This window comes from Knufia obscura (genome assembly GCF_036327395.1).
Source record: "Knufia obscura strain CCFEE 5817 isolate CBS 148926 chromosome Unknown scaffold_13, whole genome shotgun sequence".
NCBI lineage: Eukaryota > Fungi > Ascomycota > Eurotiomycetes > Chaetothyriales > Trichomeriaceae > Knufia > Knufia obscura.
Genome location: NW_027042699.1, coordinates 41,690 through 60,346, shown reverse-complemented (window position 1 = coordinate 60,346; position 18,657 = coordinate 41,690). Strand labels below are relative to the sequence as shown.

The 18,657-nt window shown below is 51.5% G+C and overlaps 7 protein-coding genes across 7 annotated transcripts; 3 read left to right on the top strand and 4 right to left on the bottom strand.

Moving 5' to 3' along the window:
• Nucleotides 1-1,369: 1,369 nt before the first annotated feature.
• PMZ80_009201 (uncharacterized protein) lies at nt 1,370-2,377 on the top strand (the record flags this gene model as incomplete). The annotated part of the gene is made up of 1 exon (XM_064877596.1): nt 1,370-2,377. The coding sequence occupies one exon, from the start codon at nt 1,370-1,372 to the stop codon at nt 2,375-2,377; it is 1,008 nt and encodes a 335-aa protein (XP_064726321.1).
• Nucleotides 2,378-2,726: 349 nt separating this feature from the next.
• On the bottom strand, nt 2,727-5,003 carry PUS7 (multisubstrate pseudouridine synthase 7; the record flags this gene model as incomplete). The annotated part of the gene is made up of 1 exon (XM_064877595.1): nt 2,727-5,003. The coding sequence occupies one exon, from the start codon at nt 5,001-5,003 to the stop codon at nt 2,727-2,729; it is 2,277 nt and encodes a 758-aa protein (XP_064726320.1).
• Nucleotides 5,004-6,109: 1,106 nt separating this feature from the next.
• On the top strand, nt 6,110-7,948 carry PMZ80_009199 (uncharacterized protein; the record flags this gene model as incomplete). Its single annotated transcript, XM_064877594.1, has 1 exon — nt 6,110-7,948. The coding sequence occupies one exon, from the start codon at nt 6,110-6,112 to the stop codon at nt 7,946-7,948; it is 1,839 nt and encodes a 612-aa protein (XP_064726319.1).
• Nucleotides 7,949-8,106: 158 nt separating this feature from the next.
• ARL3 (ADP-ribosylation factor protein 3) lies at nt 8,107-8,937 on the bottom strand (the record flags this gene model as incomplete). The annotated part of the gene is made up of 1 exon (XM_064877593.1): nt 8,107-8,937. The coding sequence occupies one exon, from the start codon at nt 8,935-8,937 to the stop codon at nt 8,107-8,109; it is 831 nt and encodes a 276-aa protein (XP_064726318.1).
• A 1,615-nt stretch (nt 8,938-10,552) lies between these two features.
• Nucleotides 10,553-11,512, top strand: PMZ80_009197 (uncharacterized protein; the record flags this gene model as incomplete). The annotated part of the gene is made up of 1 exon (XM_064877592.1): nt 10,553-11,512. The coding sequence occupies one exon, from the start codon at nt 10,553-10,555 to the stop codon at nt 11,510-11,512; it is 960 nt and encodes a 319-aa protein (XP_064726317.1).
• Nucleotides 11,513-12,703: 1,191 nt separating this feature from the next.
• Nucleotides 12,704-14,401, bottom strand: PMZ80_009196 (uncharacterized protein; the record flags this gene model as incomplete). Its single annotated transcript, XM_064877591.1, has 1 exon — nt 12,704-14,401. One exon carries the CDS (start codon nt 14,399-14,401, stop codon nt 12,704-12,706), a length of 1,698 nt encoding a protein of 565 aa, XP_064726316.1.
• Nucleotides 14,402-16,380: 1,979 nt separating this feature from the next.
• On the bottom strand, nt 16,381-18,036 carry PMZ80_009195 (uncharacterized protein; the record flags this gene model as incomplete). Its single annotated transcript, XM_064877590.1, has 1 exon — nt 16,381-18,036. The coding sequence occupies one exon, from the start codon at nt 18,034-18,036 to the stop codon at nt 16,381-16,383; it is 1,656 nt and encodes a 551-aa protein (XP_064726315.1).
• Between the last annotated feature and the right edge of the window lie 621 nt (nt 18,037-18,657).

Sequence of the window (18,657 nt, the reverse complement as noted above, 5' to 3'; positions counted from 1 at the left end):
TGACGTGCGTATTAAGAGCGAGAAAAGTGAAGATCCTTGGGGTAATCGTCGGTTGTCGGAGAGGCTGAGGACGGGCAGTGGTTTTGGGGATGAACCTGAGCTGTTTCCGTACGTTGAGATTCCAGCTCCAGCTCCATTTCCAGCGCCATAGCAGGCGACGTTGTCATCGACGCCGGTATTACTGGGTAGTCGGCGCACTACGGGGTTTAGAAAGGCAGTGGCACTGGCGCCTGAGTCACTTTGTGTTCCTGGGGTTGGACCAAGCCCAGCGGTTTACAGGTCAGATCCGGAACATGTTATACATGTATGGGCTGGGTGGGATAAGGAGCCTATGGAGCTCCGTGTTGAATTGCCGAGGCCGCGGCGTGGATATGGCAGGGTGAGGTTTATGTCGGATGATGGTTTGGGTGCGATGAGGCGCTTCGAGGGTTAGTATTAGTAGTGGGTTCGGGTATCGGATTACTAGTAGTGTATCTGTTCAGCTGGGTGTTGTTAGCTGTTTAGGTGGTGGTTGTTAGACTTTCTAAGTTGTGGCTTCACAGCCAAAGCCGCTTGTTGGGCGTAAAGTAATATAGGGACATTCGCGAACCATGGCTGGCGTGGCATCAACTATAACTTTACACCTTCGATTCACGAGACTGCCAGCGCTATTGCCGTACAGGTCAAGCTCGTAACACTCAATAAGTGGTGCTAAAAGGTGGGTCGTTCTCTGATTGTCTGACGGGATCTGTGCTTCAGGGACTGGTCGCCTGAAATCAGAGCTGGTGACCCCCCGGAGGAAGCCCGATAAGCCTCCAGAGCTTAGAGCACTATCGGTATCAGCACGTTATGTCAATAACTTAGTAAATGACAGTCTCACTTTTTAGCACCACTTATTGAGTGTTACGACCTTGACCTGTAGCATCGAGATGTTATAGCATCCTCTTGGCGCTCAGTACTCCTTAAGAAACCCTGTCTTGTAGATGAATGCCCGCGGAATTAGACCGAGCGAGCTTCTTCATCATCCTCAAACTCTCCTCGCATACACCAGAATAACCCACATGACACAAGCCGTATGTCAAATTCTGCATGATGCACATGAGGTAGGTGGGTAAGCACAGGAACTATCTTAAAGCTCATACTATTTACTCTTGACCTCTTCAATACCCCGAGTATTTCATACTGCTTAACGAGCGACTGCCGCATCATCTCCCGGCTTACTGAGTCTGCCGATTTGATCTGTTGCTTACCTGGTACACTATACACACTCATCGATAATATCACTTGTACATCGAACGTCAAGACCATTGAACCACGATTTCACACCCAAGACATCTACCCTTCAGCCTCTCCATCCCCTTCCCGCCGCGTCGCTAAACACAGTATCACAATGGACCCCTCCCTCATCTCCCTCCCACCCCTCAAAAACCTCACCACAGAAAACATAACCCACAACGTCCACCTCATAAACACCCACAACAACCCCGAACCGCGCCTCTCCTACATCCTCGAGCGCCTAGTCACCCACCTCCACGACTTCGCGCGCGAGACACGTCTGTCAACCGCAGAATGGATGGCCGGCATTGAGTTCCTTACCAAAACAGGACAAACCTGCACTGATGTGCGGCAGGAATTTATCCTGTTGAGTGATATACTGGGGTTGAGTTTGTTGGTTGATAGTATGGATCATCCTAAGCCTGTTGAGCGGGGTGCGACGGAGGGGACTGTGTTAGGGCCTTTTCATACGGATGAGGCGCTGGCTATGGAGAGTGGAGCTGCGATATCCCATGATGAGGGGGGTGAGCCGTTGCTCGTGGTTTGTAGTGTGCGGGATATGGATGGGAATCCGATTGCGGGGATCAAGGTTGATATATGGGAGACGGATAGCACGGGACACTACGATGTTCAGAGGCCGGAGGTGAATGGGGGGCAACCTGATAATCGTGCTATCATGACTAGTGACAAGGACGGACGGTTCCATTTCAAGGCGATCGTGCCGGTGAGTTATCCCATTCCGCATGATGGGCCGGTTGGACAGTTATTGTTGAGGCTCAAGCGGCATCCGTGGAGGCCGGCGCATATGCATTTTATGTTTAGTGGGGAGGGATGGGATCCGTTGGTGACGGCGTTGTATGTTAGGGGGGATCCGTATGAGATGACGGATGCGGTGTTTGGGGTTAAGGATGGTTTGATTGTGGATATTGGGGAGGTTACGGATGAGAATATGGCGAGAGAATATGGGGTGAGTGTGGGGCATAAGTTGCTTGTGTATAAGTTTGTGTTGGTTAGTGAGGAGGAGAGTAGAAGTTTGAGAGAACAGAGGGCGAGGGAGGCGCTGGAGAAGTTGGGGAGGCGGGTGAAGATTGTGGATGGGTTGCCCGTGCCGGATGTGGATTGAGTTCATTTTGGGGCGGACTAAGCAGTACAGAGTCACAAAGAAGATTGAAAGATTGTATATGTGTATGATTTGACCGTCAAAGACAGGTAACTATCAAGCCTCCCTTCGACTGTTCCCACTGGTGACTCGTGAGAATATAAAGACCAGTATTGAGTCGTTATGGTTTCTCATTCTGCACTCCAGTAGCTGTGCATGTAGTTATCGACGTTTTGATTCCACAAAAGCAACGAGCCGGATGGTGTCTTTTCTTGAACTGATATGCAGGTTTTGACACATCTCTCTCGGCACCAACAACTTGCTACAATCAACGTGCCGCTGGATTTGTAACTGGCTAACATGCTCCAAGCACTCACCTACCCCCACTAAAGTCAGGCTTGTATTGTGCAATTCCACCTCTTGAGAGCTGCCTCAACGCCATCGTTGCATACTGGCTTGCACCGAGCTGAAACTTCAGAACTGCAGCAACCTTGTCCCCTTCGCTTTTCTCGTCAGGACCCCTCTCCGCCGCGTTGCCTTCTGCTTCGTTGGCTTCATCACCGCGTCTGGCTCCATGCATAAGGTCGACGTCAGTCTTCACGAACTGTTCGTCATCCTTCGCATAGCTGTGGACCTCAACATCAAAGTCCTCGCCAATCCTCGCAAGCACCTTCCGGTACGACCCGCTAAGGCTGAATTCTCGGTGCTTTCGGCGCATGCTGTAGGGGTCGAGCTCGCCTCCTTCGGGCGTTGACATGAATGTCTTGTAGAACTCACCAGATTCATTGTCTGGATAAAGAATGTCGTAGCCCGGTTGAGGCAACACGATGTCAAAGATGGAGTATTTGCCAGAGTTGACTTCTTCCTCGGTCAGTGCTCGAGCACGTTCGAAGACATCGTCCTCCTGCGCTGCTCGATCATGACCTGCAGGCTCGATGATTTGCTCGCCATCTGCATCAACAGCCATAGCACCGTTATCGTCTGCACCATTGCTGCTGTTGTCTTTCTCCTTGTGCTCGCTGACCAGTACCAGATCACCTTTCGCTACTTCACTGCCAAGGACCTTCATTCTGTTTGTAGCTGCCATATTCCAGATATAAGACTGGTGGGCATGGACATACATCAGCCGCAGGTTGCGCTGGATCGTCATCAAAGCCCCCAGGTAATCACTCGGTTGCTTGGTGAGATGTCTCATAAGCTGGGCTTCGGCGGAGAACTTTCGGGGCAAGATATCGAGCGCAGCGTTGAGAGTATGGTCCTTCCGCCACGTATGGATAGCAAGAGCACGATTCTTGTCATCCTGGCCAATTTGTGTAGTTGAATCTTGCTGCTGCGCGGCATCGAGCGCATCTTGTTGGAAGCTTAGGATTGCGTCGCACGCAGCTTGGTAGTTCTCCTGTAGGATGTGTCGACCGATGACATCTGTCCGAGTGCTGAATGTGCCGAATCGTTGTTGGCCGTAGTAGTTGATGTAGCCGTTGCCCCGGAGGCTCCGCATTCCTTGTAGAAGGCTCTGTTTGAAGGCGTGCAGATCTAGCCCGGCATTTCCCTCTCCTGAATGCTTACAGTCCCTCAAGGTAATGACGAATTCATTGCCGCTCAAATCTCCTAGCTCAAGGCCTTGCTGGTGGTACTCGAAGTCGCCGACCTTGGAACCTCTCAACGTCCGATTTTGTGCTTCAAGGCGCTCGGCCTCAATGCGGTACGCACTGCATCTCTGGGTTGTAACGGCTCGCCGATCCTTGGTACCAGCGAACTGAAAGTTCTTCGCGTTGCATTTGAGGTTCCGCGTCAACCACGATATCACCTCCATCGTATCTTTGTTCTCTTTGTAGACTGTGAAATGCAAATACTCTCCTCCTCGATCGAGCCAGCCGAGCTTGCCAGGGCGCTGATTCTTATTCTGTGGACGATTCCAAGAGTTGCCTTGCTGCTTACCACGACTGTTTGAGTTTGCTGCTTTCAGGACCAGGACGCCATCGTGGTCGGTCGAGGATTCGATGGTGGAATTGAAGACTTCTCGGATGCGTTGATGGATTTGCGAGCGTATCGAGCGATCTGTAGTAAATTCGGTGCGTACAACGGGATGCTCATGTGCTTTCTTTGAAGGATTTCCCCTGATGGACTGGTATAGCTTGAGGAGATCTGCTACTGCATTCTCGTTCAGATTCTCGACGAGCTTAGTCCTATCATCTTCGGCCACATCTGGTAGTTCTTGGACTTTCTGCTCTGCATTACCGCCATTGCCAGTTTGCTGTGGTGGTACGTCGGCAGGTTCGCTGGCTTGATTCGTATCGTTCTCGTCGACTTGGGGCTGTGTGGGTGTTGCACTGTCGTTGTTGACTCTTGACTGCTTCAGCCTCGGCGCCCTCGTGCTTCTCAGGTGGACGACTTGACCATTCGGCAGGATCTCGTTCACGAGAAAGTCGGAATATCTTTGCTTCAGGATACCTTCAAATGGTTTGGCATGCGGTTCGACATATGCTTGGATGCCTACCTCGAATTCCTTCTTCTGCTCTGGGGTGAGCATTGTCATGTTTGATACCGAAGGATCAACACGGTCTCTCGATGTGCCAGTTGGGTCAATAGAAAGTCTCCTGCGTTTCGTGGGAGGCTCAAGGCCGCCATCGTTTTCAGGCTGCAACGTCATAGCTAGTTGTCACACTACTCGCAATTCCAGTTTGCATAAAAACGATGTAGTGAAGGAAATGTAAACATGACCAGTCTGAAAATGTGAAATCTTATGCACTACTCTGGTTGTGGTTAGCGCTAAATCTATCTTGGCGTTTAGGTATGGCAGCCCTGCGGAATTCTGTTACCCTTCACGGCCGATTCCTTTCAACACAGACATTTCTACACGACCAGCTGCCTCCAGCCAGCCATACCTAGGACCGCAAGCGTACATCTTGCGCCCAAGAGCGCTTCACGAGTATCGGAGTTGGCTCGGAAAGTGTTGAGTCCTTAGTGAAGAAGCTTTGTGACCATTGTGCATACTCGTGCCACTGATTGTTCTCTGTTGCATGCCTCATTCTGGTAGGAATACAGGTTTGATCGATAAGCTTCGTTTCTGCCCTTCCACTGTCCCTTTCTAGTACTAATCCTAGCCAAAGCAGCGACTGCCTTCTGAGTAAGCCACACGTCATCGGACACTTACAGCCAATTGGCAGGCTTGCAGGCACCCCAAGACCACCCGCCCTCGCATTACGGACGTACTCTGTATGCTTCGTCCACTTCACTCCGCCGATACGAACCAGTCACAAGTACAGGTTGTTTGCAGCTGTTGCCTTCCTTCAACAGCACGCCGGGCAACTTGGAATCAAGGAGATGCTTACGAAATGTTTCAGTGAGCAATGCCTAGTCGAAGTTGCCTGAGTTAAGTCAAGCGAACCAGTACCAAATTCAGTACTAGCTTCATTTGGATTTGTATACGAGCTCGCTTGACAGTTGTATGGTATCTTGACAAACAGCCAAGCATTACGTTATACACCTTGACCCGCGGCGTCTATGACTAAAGAGCAACCACCCGCCGATTGAATGGAGTGGCCACTGGGCTTGCCCAAGTTCATGCTTTCAGCGGCCGTAAATGTGCTTGAAGCAGCACGCGAATTGTCGGTGGATGAGTAACCATGGCGTGTCGACAGATTGTCTAGACGAAAGCAACATCAAATAGGTAATGAAAAAGACTATATAGTACCCCTTTCTTGTTCCTTATCGTTCAACAATCAGTCAACATTGTGCACCAGAGCTCTTGTTAACATGCCTGCCCTGTATTCCGTCGTGAGAGATGCCCCATTTGGCCAATTGGTGCGGCTTGTTACAAAGAACAAATACTTCAAGTACCAAGAGGAGCTTGAAGGCTTTGAAATCCCATGGCAGAAGGCTATCAAGGAAGAGAAGGAGAGAGCGATTGAACAAAGCTCACCCCTGTCCACCCCAGCCGATGATATTGAGAAGTCAATCGGAGACGCCATCAATGCGCCAGCAGCGGGACCTCACCATGATCAACACGATCTCGAAGCTCTCAGACAGATGGCCACAGTTCGCTCCATAAGGACAATTGACAGAGCAAACAAGACACTCACCCGAGAATCGACAAAGCCGTGGACCCGAGAACGCTTTGAAGCCGAGCAAGAGGAACAGGCCGAAAGAGCTCAGTCAGCTATTATCGTGCCAGTCAAGACTGCGGAGGGTATTACACTGGTCGATTGGTACAGCACTACAGACGAAGAGAACCCTCAGAACTGGTCTTCTGGTCGAAAAGCACTGGTCACAGCTATCATTTTCTTTTACACATTTGTGGCATATGCAGCATCAGCAATCTACACTCCCTCGACCGAAGGAGTAATGCACCGCTTCAACGTCAGTCTGACCGCCGCATCCCTTGGCCTCTCACTGTATGTTTTAGGCTACGGTACCGGGCCCATGCTGTTCTCGCCGCTCTCTGAGATACCCATCATCGGCCGCAACCCACCCTACATTATCACCTTCGGTCTGTTCACCATCCTTGCTGTCCCAACAGCCCTAGTCGACAACTTCGCTGGACTCCTAGTCCTACGATTCATCACAGGCTTCATGAGTTCTCCAGCCCTAGCCACAGGCGGCGCAACAATGCAAGACATGTACTCCCTCCTCAAGCTTCCCTACGCCCTCACTGTATGGGTCGCAGCAGCCTTTAGCGCCCCAGCACTTGGCCCCCTCCTCAGCGGCTTCGCCGTCATGAACAAGAACTGGCGCTGGTCTCTCTGGGAAATCCTCTGGATGGCCGGGCCAATGTGGCTAGTCATGTTCTTCTTCATGCCTGAGACTAGCGCTGGCACGATCCTCCTCCGCCGAGCCCAACGTTTGCGCAAACTCACAGGGGATGCCAACCTTAAATCGCAGTCTGAAATCGACCAAGGCACAAAGAGTTTCGCAGCCGTCGCGGCCGAAGCAATCTGGATGCCAATCGAGATCTGCATGAAGGATCCGGCCGTGCTCTTCACGAACATCTACACCTCCTGCATCTACGGCATCTACTACTCATTCTTCGAGGTCTTTCCACTAGTCTACATCGGCATCTACGGCTTCAACATCGGCACGCTGGGCATAGTCTTCCTGGTCATCATCATCGGCTGCGTCATCGGCCTGGCCATCTATGTCGGCTACAACTGGTTCTATCTCGAACCCGACATCAAGAAGAATGGTCTCCGAGAGCAAGAACACAGGCTTGTCCCCGCACTATTCGCCGTCATACTGCTACCCGCCGGAATGTTCTGGTTCGGCTGGACTTCGGAGTCGTCAATTCACTGGATCGTGCCTACGATCGGTCTGACTCTGTTCCCCATCGGTGCATTCATCTTATTCCAGTGCATCTTCATGTATTTGCCGTTGACATATCCTCAGTACGCTGCGAGTCTGTTTGCAGCGAATGACCTGTGCAGGAGTGCGTTTGCGGCAGGGGCAATTCTGTATGCGCATCCGTTGTATATCAATTTGGGGATCGGCAAAGGTATCAGTGTGTTGGCTGGGCTGCTGTGTGGCGGCATTTTCGGTGTTTGGGCTCTTTGGTGGTACGGTGGGCGATTGAGGGCCTCGAGTAAGTTCGCGCAGGCTTGATGAGCCAGAGGGAGTGTCGACGGGCAAGCCAGAAAGGCCTCGCTGTTTGACTCTGTTCCCGAGTTGTTGGACAATTTGGGTCGCTTCGGTCCTAATTAATGCATAGATATAGGCAATTGACATCCACGATACCAGTGTCGTCGACTTTAGACTAGTTTTCATCTCATGACAGGCGGTCTTCCGTTCTTATTCCACAGCACTCTGCTCCTGATCCATTCGACCGCCTCTTTCACACCCGTGCCCCTCAACGCACTAACTGGTAATACCCTTGAATCTCTCACTAGACTGCCCTTTTCACCCTCAAACACAGGCCTCACAAACCCCTCTTTTATCCTCACTACCTCCAGCGCATCCTCCCGATCCTGCTTATTCGCCAAAACAAGCACAGGCACGCCACCCGTATCGGCATGGCCCAACACACTCTCGAGCACAGCCTTACACTCCTCCAGCCGCCCCTTCTCAAATGACCCCGAAAGCATACTCGGCGTAATCGGTGTAGCCGGCGGCTTCTCCCCTTCCCCTCCGTCATCACTCGGTATAGCATAACTACTCTTCCTCCTCGCATGCCACTGCTTCGGCCCCCCAACCGGCGTCCCGGGACCCAAGCCCTCCGCCACCCCATCCATATGCCCCAAATCACTACTATCAACCACAAACACCACAGCATGACAACTCTTATAGTAACTGTTCCACAGCCGCCTCAGACTCATCTGCCCGCCTACATCCCATATCTTAATGTACATGTTCGGCAGGTCGATCGTGCAGACATTCTGGCCTACCGTAGGGACTGTGTCGCCTGCTGTGGTTGAGGCGGGGGCGTCGCCTGTTGTGCCTGCGTGCGGATCTTGGGATGTGGAGGTTGTGTTGTAGAGGGCGCGGATTTGGGTCATGAGGGTTGTTTTGCCGGCGTTGTCGAGGCCGAGGAGGAGGATGGAGTATTCTTCTTTGGAGGTGGCGTGGAGGTAGAGGGAGCGGAGGAGGTGGTACATGGTGGGTTAGGGGAGGGGAGGAACGGTGGACGGGTGAAATTTCTGGAGCAGGCGGAAGGGTGTTGGCTTTAGTGCTTCACTGGTAAGGCAGGAAAGAAAGAACGGACAAGGCTGGATAGTGCCTCAGGCTCGGAGACGTGCATTGATCAGTTTTCGGGCTGGGAGCGAGGTCATATAACAGTCCACATCGGAGCAATCGAACATTGGCTCGCCCATCGAGCCTTCCTCGACAGCATTTCCCCAGCCGGTGCGGCGCCAGTCGCGTCTCGAGACCAAAGTGGCAGGTGCTACGCGTAAAGTGGTCGCAGCCTCGTCTAAGCACGTGCCATCAAGCAAGGCTAGGCAGATCTCTTGGCATTTCTCGAGTTCTTGATCGCTGCTCGAGCGCCTACCAAATTTACCATTCTTTTTTCCCCTTCATTTCGAGTGCAAGGGCATTACGTACATCAGTGAGGATTCGTCCGAGATTACGTTTTTGCTAGTTGAAAACTACAACTATGACTGCTCTTGTTGGTCTTCGGATCGGCAAGGAATTTTTGTAAGAAACTTCAATTGTCTTGATGGCAAAACTTTTCAACGCTTTCTGGGCCTTGTGCGTGGAAGTGAGGAAGAGAGCTTGAGAGGTGCGCACGATCACAATCTGAGGCATGATGAAGAAGGCGCAGAGAGGATGACTAATTCGACAAATTGTTCCTGAAAGCGTTGCCGATGCTTTTTGCTATATCCGGTGCTAGGGAGTGACTGATGTGGCATGCAGGATATCGAATACAGCGTGAGAACGTCGCCACCGTCGCAGAAAGAGTCAACTTGGAGGTGAACTGGGTTGGGTCGCTACTCATGATCGAGAGCAGGAGCTGTATTCGAGCAAATCAATCTAAGTTCGCTTCCATAAAACGACGAGCTGCGAACGATACATCCAATGGAATTCATGTCTTGAAGGCGACTTCTTGCCTAGGAACGAATCCATCTCGTTCGTGGATTGACCTCGTTCCTGCACTTCGTGTAGCCTTGCATATCTTCGTTCCGAATACGGCCATGCGAGACGGTTCGATTTGGGTCGTGAAGCTCTGATGTTACAGTTCGACCAATGCCAGAAGTCATCAGGCGCCCAGCCAAGCAGACTCCTCTTACTTCCTTTGCCAGATGCCCACTGCGACGACCGGTGTACTCTTCTTGCCGTTCTTCTTCAGCTGGATTGTCAACAGGCAATCGTATTCCCTTGGGTAGAAAGGTCTCCGGTCACCTCGAGCGGAACGACGGACGAGAGCTGACCAACTTTCTTACCTCGGAGCGGGGAGTAGCTGGTCCTCCATTAATAATACACCATACGTACGGCCGTATGTTGCTGGCCTAACCGCTACGAAGTATAAAGGTCTCATCGCATGAGTGATCGCGCATTCGCTTCGAACACCATTGAAAGTGAGCACCTGGGCGCTGCACAGACTGGGTAGCACGTATCTTGAGCTGATCTATCATTAGGACCTACTCGAGTTCTTCGTTGAAGTTTGTTCTGCCACTTCGTTCTACAGCTTAGGCTCAGCTCGGACGAATCTTGTCCTCCAAACTGTGTAACCTGTACAACTCATTGGGAGCTACAGCTGCACGGTAGTCAGTCATGGCTCTGAAATATGATCCGGAATGGCAAGCCGCAGCAGCGCCAATATTGACTATGATGGCTGCACAACCAGCTCCTGCAGACCATGATGTCGAAGCTCGAAGAATTGGTATTAAGGGAGCTTTCAGTGCTCTACTTGGACCGATGGGACCATTTCCCGACATCGAGACGACCGAGTACAAATTCAAGTCCTACGATGGCGCGGAGCTGTCAATATATCGATACCAAAAGCAGGGCGCGCAAGGGACTCCAGCACCTGCATACATCCATGTACATGGTGGTGGGATGATTGCTGGTGATGTGCATACCTTTGGTCCAGCGGTCAAATACAATGTATCTTTGTCTAGAGTCCAAGCCTTTGCCGCAACCTATCGTCTCGCGCCCGAGCATCCACACCCTACACCGGTCGAAGACAACTATGCTGCATTGATGTGGCTTCATGAGCATGCAGATGAGCTTCAAGTTGACCGCAGCCGAATAGGCATCATGGGTGAAAGTGCTGGCGGTGGCATTTCTGCTGGGGTAAGTTTGATGGCCCGAGATCGAAACCTACAACCGCCACTAGCAAAAGCCATACTGGTCTATCCTATGCTAGATTACAGGAACGTCAAGCCGGTAGGAGAGCTTGAGAAATTCCTCGTCTGGACGGTTTCTAGTAATCTCACGGGCTGGACTGCACTTTTGGGCGATAAGATGAACACGGACGATGTCGATCCCTATGCTTCGCCAACGCACGTGAAGAGCGTCGAAGGACTACCTTCGACGTATATTGATACAGGCAGTCTCGATCTGTTCAGGGACGAGGACTTCGAGTATGCACGAAGGCTAGCAGCGGCGAACGTAGACGTGGAATTTCACTTCTACCCAGGTGTGCCCCATGGATTCGAACCTTTAGGACTACAGACTTCGGTGGTACAACAGGCTATGGCAAACCGAGTGAAGGCGCTGAAGAGCTTTTGAATCCTGGACTGGCAAATGACCATACTGAGGAGCTTGAACAAACTGTTGGCTTTGCATTTGGGAACGTCGATGTGCTAGATAGCAATATCAGCTCGCCGTACATATCGAGAGAACAATTGGCATTCTTCCGAACAAGGGTTAGGACTCTAGGTGATCAAAGTATCGTGGCTAGTTTCGATACTGCCATCAGCACGCGCTGCCTAACCACATTAAATGTTTCCTTATCACTAACTATGGGATCTGGATTTCCGTAGATTCTGCTTGCCACATACCGAGAACAAGATGAGGCTTTTGATGGAGTTTCAACAGTCACTGCTGGTAAGTACTACCCAATGATATGGCCACAGAGAAGTCGTGCTTACCATGTGCTGGTGTGACAGTTGTTACCAAACGACACCTCTATCCTATATGCCGCGTGCGCTAATCATCCGAGGTCGGCAAGTTTTGTGAAAGTCTCGGTGTCTCGAAACCAGTTTGGGGGCTCGGGTGGACGTACGCGTCATTCCGGCTCGTGAACTTGCTGCTAAAAAGCTTGTTTTTCGCTAACACCCCATTGTCGGTCTTGTTCTTGAGATATTCTCTATCTCACATCCAGAACCTTAAGTCTACCAGTATCAAGAGCACGAGCGCCGAAGACAAACAAACACTCTAACTGCCATGGATTGTCTTCCACCAATCCTCTGCTTTCAGTGCGGTACAGACCAGAATCCGTGTCATTGTAAGGTCGTCGGGCCAACCTTAGGCTTCTTCACAACCATCGCCTGCGCAGTGAGTATAAACGCGTTGTTTGCCGAAGCGATAGCAGTTGACATCGATTTAGATCTTCTGCTGGCCTGCTTCTCTACTCTGTTGTTGCTGTGCCACTGATGCTGGCAAAAAGTAAGACTTTCAGCTCTCTACGCTAAGAAATCGCTCACGCTGTGTAGGATGTTAGCCGCGCCTGTCGACATTGGTAACTCAGTCACGAACTGCATACCAATATAATGGGAAGCCGGACTATTTTTATGCCTTACCTACGCCATTACGAAACACGTACGCACCATAGCACACACAGTCCAGAAGCAAACATGAGTACATCGAGAAAACTGGCATGCAAGTCACCAGAGACATACAAGTATCTGGGAGCATTACTGCCACCGAGTGCTATGCCTGAGACGCTGCACGGAGGGTATTGATGCATACAACAGACTTCTATAATCTAGCTTTCACCGTCCCATGCTTCCTCAGTTCCTCGGCATCCTTCTTAGCAGTGTCTTTCATCACCTTTCGCATTATCTTACCGGAGGGTAATTTGGGAACCTCATCCACAAACTTCACACCTCCTTCCAGCCATTTGTGCTTGGCAACTTTGCCTGCGACGAATCGCTGAATATCCTTTTCAGTGACTTTCCCTTTTCTTTCATCTTGCAGAACGACATAACCTCTCGGCCACTCTTCGCCATCTTCGTCAAACCTGATGCCTACCACGGCTGCGTCAGCCACATCCGGACTCTCCAAGAGTACAGCTTCAAGCTCGGCAGGGGCGACTTGCAGGCCTTTCACCTTGATCAGCTCCTTCTTCCGGTCCACGATCCACCACCTCTGTCTGCCCAACTTGTCTTTCTTCCAGATCGCGACGTCACCGCTATGGAAGAAACCATCTGGCTCTTTGCTCTCTTTAGTCGCAGCTTCATTCTTCCAATAGCCCATCAGCATTTGTGGGCCACGCACACAGAGCTCACCTCGCTCGCCCTCCGCTGTGACTTCTCTCCCTTCGTCGTCCATCAGCTTGGCATCAGTATTTGGTAGTAGCACACCGATTGTGCCACTACCATCGTCCTCCTCTGCAAAAGGTGACATGATTCCACCACAGGTTGTCTCTGTCATACCCCATCCTTGCCCAACTTTCAGCTTGAACCGTTGTGTGACCTCTCTTTGAAGCTCTCGCCCTGTTGGGGCAGCGCCTACTAGAATGTGCTTCAGCGAGTTAATATCATAGTTCTTCACCTCAGGTCTCTTGTTCAGCATAACCAATACTGGCGGCACGGCTTGAATAGCATCTACCTTGTGATCCTGCACGCATTTCAAGAAATCCTCAAACACAAATTTCTGCATCACATATACCTTGTACCGCAGCCTGCACGCAATGTTGATCGTCCAAAGCTGCGAATAAGCATGATACAATGGCAAAAAAGCGAGCCACGTTTCCGAGCCCGGATTCTTCTCCGACCGACCAGACTTATCAAACTTGATGAAGATCGTTTGCGAGGCATTCGCGATCAAGTTGGCATGCGAGATACAAACCCCCTTTGGCAATCCCGTTGTCCCAGACGAGAAGTTAATGCACGCAACCGTCTTCTCGGCCGCCTCGCCCACCAACGGATCCCACCGCCAGTCATCCGCCTCAATCGCCGGCGCCAGAATCTCCCTCCAATCCTGAATCCCCTGCACGGCCTTCCTAAGCTCGTCCGAAAACACAAACACACTCGACCTTGGAATCCCTGCCTCCTCAGCAGCCTTCAGCCCCGTCTCAAGCAGCGTCGGGTGGATGAGCACAACCGCGGCATCCAATATCTTCATCTGATACGACACCTCATTAACCGTGTAGATTGGATTCGCGCCCGTGAATGCCCGCTTACTACCCGCTGCGGCGAGATATACCATCGGCACGTAGATGTGATTCGGACTGAAGACCATGATTGCGCTGCCGGTGGGTATGGACATCCGGTCTAGACCTAGTGCGAAGCGCTTGACGAGGAGGTGCATCTGGGATATGCTGAGGGAGTTGGTGGGGTTTGCGGCGTCAATCCATAGGGGCGTTTCGGATTGGGCGCGGTTGTCGGCGAAGACGTAGCTGAGGATGTTGCATTTTGGTATGGTTAGTCTCGGGTGAGGTGATTGGAAGGGCATTGTGCTGTGCGGGACTGGCTTCGTTACTGTATGACCAAAGTTGGTAAGAGGCCGTCTGCTCGCTTGAATGGACGTATCCTATTTGGCGGTGGTGGCCGTGCTAGATCTCTGTAGCGGAGAAGTGTCAGGTGTTAGGTGTTTAGTATTGATGTGGCCACAACTTTAGCAAGGGACCAGACGGCAGCTTTTGTTAGCTGAAACAATACTATGGAAATGAATGTCCCGTATCGTGGTGCAGATAACGCTCACCTTCTTCGGACCTCGGTCAAGGATAGCTGCCGTTGATCCGCTTCCGGACCGGATTACGGGCGAAGACGACGGGCCATGATGTCGAGCAATAAACCTTCTTCACCTCCTATATTTCAGCTTCGACGTCGCAACAGAATAACACAAACAGAGCTGCTGCGTATGCGGCAAGGTGTCCATGGTGGCTGGCCACGACCGTTAGCAAAGAGGAAGACACAGTATCAACGTTGCGAACAATGCTGAATCCTGCGCGCGCGAAACGTGCCACAAATTCACCATCACAAACCAATGTTTGACAGAGATCCTGGCTCAACATCGCTCGATGTTATAGCTACGATTCATCACGCCCCGCCTTATCCTGCGCAGGAAAGCTGAGCGAGCTCGACTTGACTGTCAGGAAAGTGAATATGTCCAGGATGGGAGAGGTGCGCGAGAAATTACTCGGACCCCTACGACTCCGAGCCGCTTTGGTGCCTGCACTGTGCCGTTCCCACCAGGCCCCCTGGAATCTACCTGAGTGAAGCTCGCATGCTACTGAAAGCTCAGCATTATCATTCGCGTCCTTTGTCTTCACTGCCGGCATTCACTGAGTGTCTGCATGTCACTGAAAAGCAAACACGTTGGTACTTAATGGCGATGATCGGCCAGTTTATGTCTCGTCCACTGCTTGGAATCTTGATATTTACGCTTTTCTACACTCCTCCACCCTATTCCTACCCTCTACCAATTGATTGATCAATTGGTTTTTCGAATCGAGCAGGAAACTGGCCGCGGTTTGGCACTGTTCACCGTGAGATCTGAATACAGCAGGAAGCAGAGAGATTCTCCGCAAGAGGTCTTCGATACAAACCATGTCTTAGTAAGTCCCAATCTGTGCGTTATTTCACGCAGCCCACTGACCATTTCAGTCACTGTTCGAGATGCGATCGTTGGTTCAACAGCCGCGCAGCACGCTCTCAGCACCGCAGAGACTCCAACCGCCACTGGTCCTGTTCCGACGGATATTGCGACTATGACGCCCCAACATGGGACGACCTTGCCGAACATTGTGAGGACGAAGATCATGGCGCCGTCTGCTGGGGCTGTGAGTATATTTTTGAGGACCATGCAGAGTTCCTGGACCACCTTGAGGAAGCCAACGTGTGCAAGGTGTGCAACAGACATTTCGATACACAGAACAGTCTGATCATGGTAAGTCGAAGACGGTGCTAAGTGCTGAACAATGCTGACAACATCGTTGTAGCACGAACTGACCCACCGTCGGGCGAACATCGAATGCTATCTGTGTGACCGTCTATTCACAACATACGGCGGTCTCATCATCCATCTCGAAGCTGGCAACTGTTCGAACGCCGTCGATCTCATTGAACTCAACCGTTGTGCAGCAGGTTGCTGGGGATGGTCAGCATTTCTCGACAGAGACCTTCGAATCGAGCTATTGCGCAGACAAGACAGCTACCTCGCTAGTCCCCGAGAGTATCCTTTTCGATGTCCGACATGCGATACCAAATTCACCAAGCTGTCTGGTCTATTTCAGCACATTGAGAGTCCGGCGTGCTCCCAGACATTGCACGAAGGTGCCATAGGAACGTTGAGGAAGAGGCTTAAGGATGTCTGCATCAAGTTGCACAACGGCGATCTCTAATGATGTAGTTTGAATGGTCTATGACAGGCTAGACAGAAGCGTCAATACGTGTGTATCGTGGTAGAAGAAGCCTGTCCAATGCATGACATTACCACCCATCCACCTCTCGCACATTAACCCATAGTCCGCCCGCGATTCTACTCACAACAGTCGTCCTTACACCGTGTTTCTTCGGATCTGTCTCGAGCGACGACTGCGTCCTCCCTGTTCCCACGAATTCGAACTCCAAGCGGCCAACCAAAACAGCTAACAAAACAAGTAACTCGCTCCTCGCAAATCCTTCTCCAATACAATGCCTGGTCCCTTGCGAGAAGGTCATCTCATCCCACGCATCGCCAGCCCCACCGTGTGCAGGATCCTCAATCCATCGCTCGGGCTTGAATTCTTGGGCATCAGAGCCCCAACGACTCTGGTCGCGGTTGATCGACCAGATAGGTATGGAGATCAACGTGCCGAATGGTACGTACTGGCCAAGGAGCGTTGTGCCTTTCTTCGCCGAAACCTCCCTCCGAAGGGTCCGGATAATCGGGTAAAGGCGGAGAGATTCTTTCAGAACGCCGTTGAGTAAGGGCAAGTTGTCGAGCGTCTCCGCTGTGATGGGCGCCGATGATGGCGGCCTGACATTCTCGCGGATCTCGCTGCGCAAACGGCGCTGCAGATCTTTGTCCTGAGATAGATGGAAGATAGTCCAGGTCAAAGAGCTAGCGCTGGTTTCATGGCCACCGAGTAAGAAGGTGGTGAAGATATCGACAAGCTCGTCATTGCTAAACACGCCTGCTTTGAGCGAGATATCGAGCATATCATTGCCTAGCGGAGACTTCTCGCTGTCCTTCTCGACATCTTGTTGGCGTTGCCGAATGAGTTCACGGCCATGATCTTTGACATATTGCATGCCCTTCAGCAGACCTTGGTTGTTCTTCGAAAAGGACAGAAGCTTGTCCACTGTCTGACGATCAAAGAATGCTAGCAGTGCTGCCCGACGTGGCCAGAGTTCAGGACTGAACGCTCGGATGTACGTTTTGACGAACTCGTTGCTGGGGTCCTCGATCGCCCGAAACGATTGTCCATAGCCTGCGTGACCGATGGCGTCCAAGGTTGCCTTTTGAAACATCGAGGCAACCTCTACAGCACTTCCGCCGCCAGGAGTCTTCTCGTCGCCAGCGTTGGCATTCGCTCCGACCAAAGCGTCGCTCAATATCCTCCCGACCTCTCCAAACATAGGATACAGCTCCTTCATATGTTTCGGCTGGAAGAATGGAGCGGTCTTCTTTCGACCGACTTTATGGATGTCGCCCGTTGACACAAACAGCGATGTCGGTCCTGTCAGCGATGCAAGAACACCCCTGTTGAGCGGCGTCCTATTGTAGTCGGACGCTTTAGACCGGAGACACTCCTGCACTGCGTCCTTCGAGGTTATGAGGATTTCTTCCTTGTTGAGCACCCCATGGTAGCGGATCAACCCATCATTGGGTACGTGCTTTATCCAGGCATCCAGTTCCTCTGCTGACAGCTGTCTTTTCAGAAGACGTTGACGTAGAGGACCTTGGTCCGGTTTTGGAAGGTGCCTGAGGGGACTGACAAAGCGTGGGTACACGACCAGCTTGTAAAGGATCAGAACGGGCGTCACAACCAATAGCAATGTGGCCAATTGCAAGAAGAAGGTTGACGATGTGCTTTCGTGTGTGATCAGCCGGTGATACACAAGGGCGCCCACGAGAGTCGACGCGAGGAACATCCCGGCCATGATGAAGGCAACAATGACTGGTATGAGGTTCAGGTGAATATGCTCCACAGGTAGATACAAGATGTCTAATCTCTGGAAGCTGTAAGATGGTTGACAAGCCACGAGAGTACTTATCAGCAGGAGTCAGGATCTGGGTTTAGCAGACTCGAACCCATCGGGATAGCTACGTTCACCACAACATGTGTGGTGGAGACACCGTCGGCAGATTGCATGCTCATCCTGAAGATGACGATTTAGCTGGAGATGGACGGTGGCATGTCTGCTCATATTGGTTGATAGTGGCATAGGGTTGACCGAGCTTCGGAGTCAATGGATAGTATTTCATACGAAGTTGAGATATCGGCTTTTGCGTCAAGTATCTTCCACCATGACGAAGGATCGCTCATGTTGAGGGAAAAGTTTACGTGAAGAAGGGAGAATCAGGGACTGCATCTACTGGATGGTTTCGTAGCTACAACTCCGCTTGAGGAGCCTCATGCCACCGATCTTCGTTAGCGTCGACGCTCTAAGCGGGCCGTGCCTCTGTGCTGTAGCCAATTCATCCACTTCGGCATGATGAACATTTTGCTTTTTGGTGAGATTGGGACGTGGCCAATTGTGCTCGTAAAGTCCATCGCATCG